This window comes from Stegostoma tigrinum, chromosome 16, assembly GCF_030684315.1.
Source record: "Stegostoma tigrinum isolate sSteTig4 chromosome 16, sSteTig4.hap1, whole genome shotgun sequence".
NCBI classification, from domain to species: Eukaryota; Metazoa; Chordata; class Chondrichthyes; order Orectolobiformes; family Stegostomatidae; genus Stegostoma; species Stegostoma tigrinum.
In genome coordinates, this window is record NC_081369.1 from 20330175 (window position 1) to 20333610 (window position 3436).

At 43.5% G+C, this 3436-nt stretch overlaps 1 protein-coding gene across 1 annotated transcript; it reads left to right on the forward strand.

Moving 5' to 3' along the window:
- The first annotated feature begins 1300 nt into the window (after positions 1 to 1300).
- LOC125459979 (leukotriene B4 receptor 1-like) lies at positions 1301 to 3059 on the forward strand. The gene has a single exon (XM_048546986.2). It carries the CDS (start codon positions 1314 to 1316, stop codon positions 2316 to 2318), a length of 1005 nt encoding a protein of 334 aa, XP_048402943.1. The 5' UTR covers positions 1301 to 1313; the 3' UTR covers positions 2319 to 3059.
- Positions 3060 to 3436: the final 377 nt, after the last annotated feature.

Below are 3436 nucleotides of genomic sequence, written 5' to 3' on the forward strand. Positions count from 1 at the left end.
CACAACAGCTTATAGTACATTCTAGTATTCCAAGTTGTGAGTTCTCTGCTCGGCATGATTCAGCCCCTTTTAAAAAGTTATTGCTTTAACCAGTAGATGATAGTTTAAGATTATAAAACCCATAAGATATAGGAGCAAAAGCAGGCCATTTGGCCCACTGAGGCTGTTCCACCATTCAGTCATGGCTGATGAGATTCTTATTCTCCTGCCTTCACCCTGTAACCCTTGATTTCCTTACTAATCACGAATCTATCCATCTCTGTCATAAATACACACAATGACTTCGCCTCCACAGCCCTCTGCAGCAATGAGCTCCACAGACTGACTACTCTCTTGCTGAAGAAATTCCTCCTCGTCTCAGTTCTCAGGTGTTTGCCTCTCCTATCAGTGGAAACATCTTCTCCATGCCCACTCTATCTAGGATTCTCAGTATTTTGCAAGTTTAAATCAGACCCCTCCCTCATGCTTCTAAACTCCGAGTTCAGACTCAGAGTCCTCAACCTCTCCTCATATGACAAGCCTTTCATTCTTGCGTTCATTCTTGTAAACCTCACCTAGATCCCCTCCAATGCCAGCACATCCTTTCCAAGGTACAGGGCCCAAAACTGCTCACAATATTCAAAATGTGGTTCAACCACAGCCAGGGCAGCACAACCTTGCTCTTATGTTCTAGCCCTCTTGAATTAATTGCCAACTTTGCATTTGTCTTCCCAACTGCCAATCAAACCTGCATGTTAACCTTAAGAGAATCCTGAAGTGGGAGTCCTAAGCCCCTTCGTGCTTCAGATTTCTGAAGCCTTTCCCCATTTAGAACACAATCCATGACTCTATCATTGCTACCAAAATTCATTTTCCCATATTGTATATCGTCTGCCACTCCTTTTCACACTTGCCCAGCCTGACCAAGTTCTTTAGCAGCCTCCCTCCTTCTTCAACACTACCTTTATGTCATCAGCATGATGAAAAAGCAGTCATATGGTCCTGTGGGACTATGGTAACTTTGCATTCTGTAGAGGAAACTGCACATAATTCCTCACATTTTATAGCTTTCAAAGATGTTCTGAAGAAGATTCGTAACATTTCTTTCAAAAGAATTTCTGGGGCTCTTTTGACTTTTGACTGACTTGAACAATTCTGGCAGCTAGGTAATGAAAATACCACAAGCCTATTTGAAAAAGTTACAAATTGCACTTGATGTGCTTTGCATGATTCACTTTCAATAAGGAAGTAGCTCCTACAGGAAACTGTGAGAGTAGCTGTTCACTCAAACTTGAGAGGAACAGCAGACAGCTACCATGGAGTTAAATAACAACATGACAGAGCAATTGCCTCTCACTCAAAATACAGTGGCAAGCATCATCCTGGGACTGGCTTGCCTCGTGGGAGTCCCAGGGAACGCGCTGGTCATCTGGATTGTACTTTTTGCAGTGAAGAAACAAAGATCCCCCACTGTCATACTCATCCTGAATTTGGCGATAGCTGACGAGCTTGTTCTGATCACTTTGCCTCTGTGGATCTATGCCTTTGTGAACGGCTGGGCCTTTGGACAACCATTTTGCAAGTTCCTGAGCTACATCATCTACTGCAACATGTACGTAAGCATCTTTCTCATCACTGTGATGAGTATCGAACGCTTCATGGCCGTTATCTACCCACTTGCCAGCCAGCGATGGCGCCAGAACAAGGTTGTTGTGAAGGTGGTGTTCATTGTCTGGGTTTTGTCTTTGCTCTTTTCAGTTCCTGTCCTTCTATACCAGGTGGTGGGTGCTGATGACACTGGACAGCAGTACTGTCTGTACATGCAGTATGAAACCGATAAGGAGGAAATCTTTTGCATGGTGTTTCAAACATTGGTTTCTTTTGTCATTCCATTCGTGGTGCTGTCCATTTCTTACATTTGCATTGGGAGGAAGGTGAAAAGCATGAGGTTTAATACCAAAAACAGAACTGGGGTCGTGATTGGCAGCGTGGTGATTGTGTTTTTCATCTGCTGGATGCCTCACAATGTCTTAAATCTGATTTCAGTCGCAGCACTGATGACATCCAATGAAGCCATATCAGAAACATTAAATGATATTTATACTGGTGGCATCTTCATTGCTGGAGCTCTAGCTTTCATCAACAGCTGCATCAATCCTGTATTGTATGCATTTGCTGCCCGGAAAATTCGTAGTGGTTTTCAAATATCAGCCCTGACTAAGTTATTTGACCAGCTCACCCATTCTCATAAAGAAGAATCAAGAAAAGAATGCATGGACAACACCAGAAAAGACACAAGTATTACCATGGAAGAGAAGGACTGTTTACAGGATACCTAAAAGTATTTTTTTATCAGCGAAACAAATTTAGGTAAAGCTTCCTGTTTAATAGCTGCCAATCCCACAACTTCACGTCTACTTGGGTCTTTCCCGTTAACACTACTGCTGTCTACCATTGTAACAAGTGCTGTAAAAAGGAAGCTTCTGGACTTCCTTCTGTGCAGGACAAAAGAAAAGGGCCATGAGATAGCCCTCCCATCTAATCACCAAGCCCCTTTTGTTGAAGCCTCCATACAATATGACAGCTGAGGCAGAGAAATGGTCAATGTGGAATGCTTATTCTAAGGTCCCAGGCACTGGTGTGACATGGCATTGCTTCAAATCGTTCTCAAAAGTTCTTTCCCCTTACTTTATTTGCGGGAAATTACCATCAACAAAGTTAGATGGTTAGTGTGAAGATTGCAGCAGAATTTTAAATCTTTTGCTTCAAACTTTGACAGCTTGTTGAACTGCTGCAGATTATCATTCATCCACTTCTTGCTGGCAAAGTCGAAAATTTTCCTATGACTATTTAGCGCAAAAGTGTGATATTTCATAGATGCAGCAAAATGTTATGCCTTGTCTTTATGGGGACAAATTTCTCTTTGTCCATCTTGCCAATCAGTAGCCAAATCTTATCCATAGCGAGGGAGCCTGACCATCACCTGTTTGGAATTAGACATCTCAATCACTGATGCTGCCAAAATTCATCTGATAATTAAGAATAAAAACAATTTCTCTTTGGAAATTCCAAGATAATAAAATGTGAGGCTGGATGAACACAGCAGGCCAAGCAGCATCTCAGGAGCACAAAAGCTGACGTTTCGGGCCTAGACCCTTCATCAGAGAGGGGGATGGGGAGAGGGAGCTGGAATAAATAGGGAGAGAGGGGGAGGTGGACCGAAGATGGAGAGTAAAGAAGATAGGTGGAGAGAGTATAGGTGGGGAGGTAGGGAGGGGATAGGTCAGTCCAGGGAAGACGGACAGGTCAAGGAGGTGGGAACTAACCTCATCCCACCTCCTTGACCTGTCCGTCTTCCCTGGACTGACCTATCCCCTCCCTACCTCCCCACCTATACTCTCTCCACCTATCTTCTTTACTCTCCATCTTCGGTCCACCTCCCCCTCTCTCCCTATTT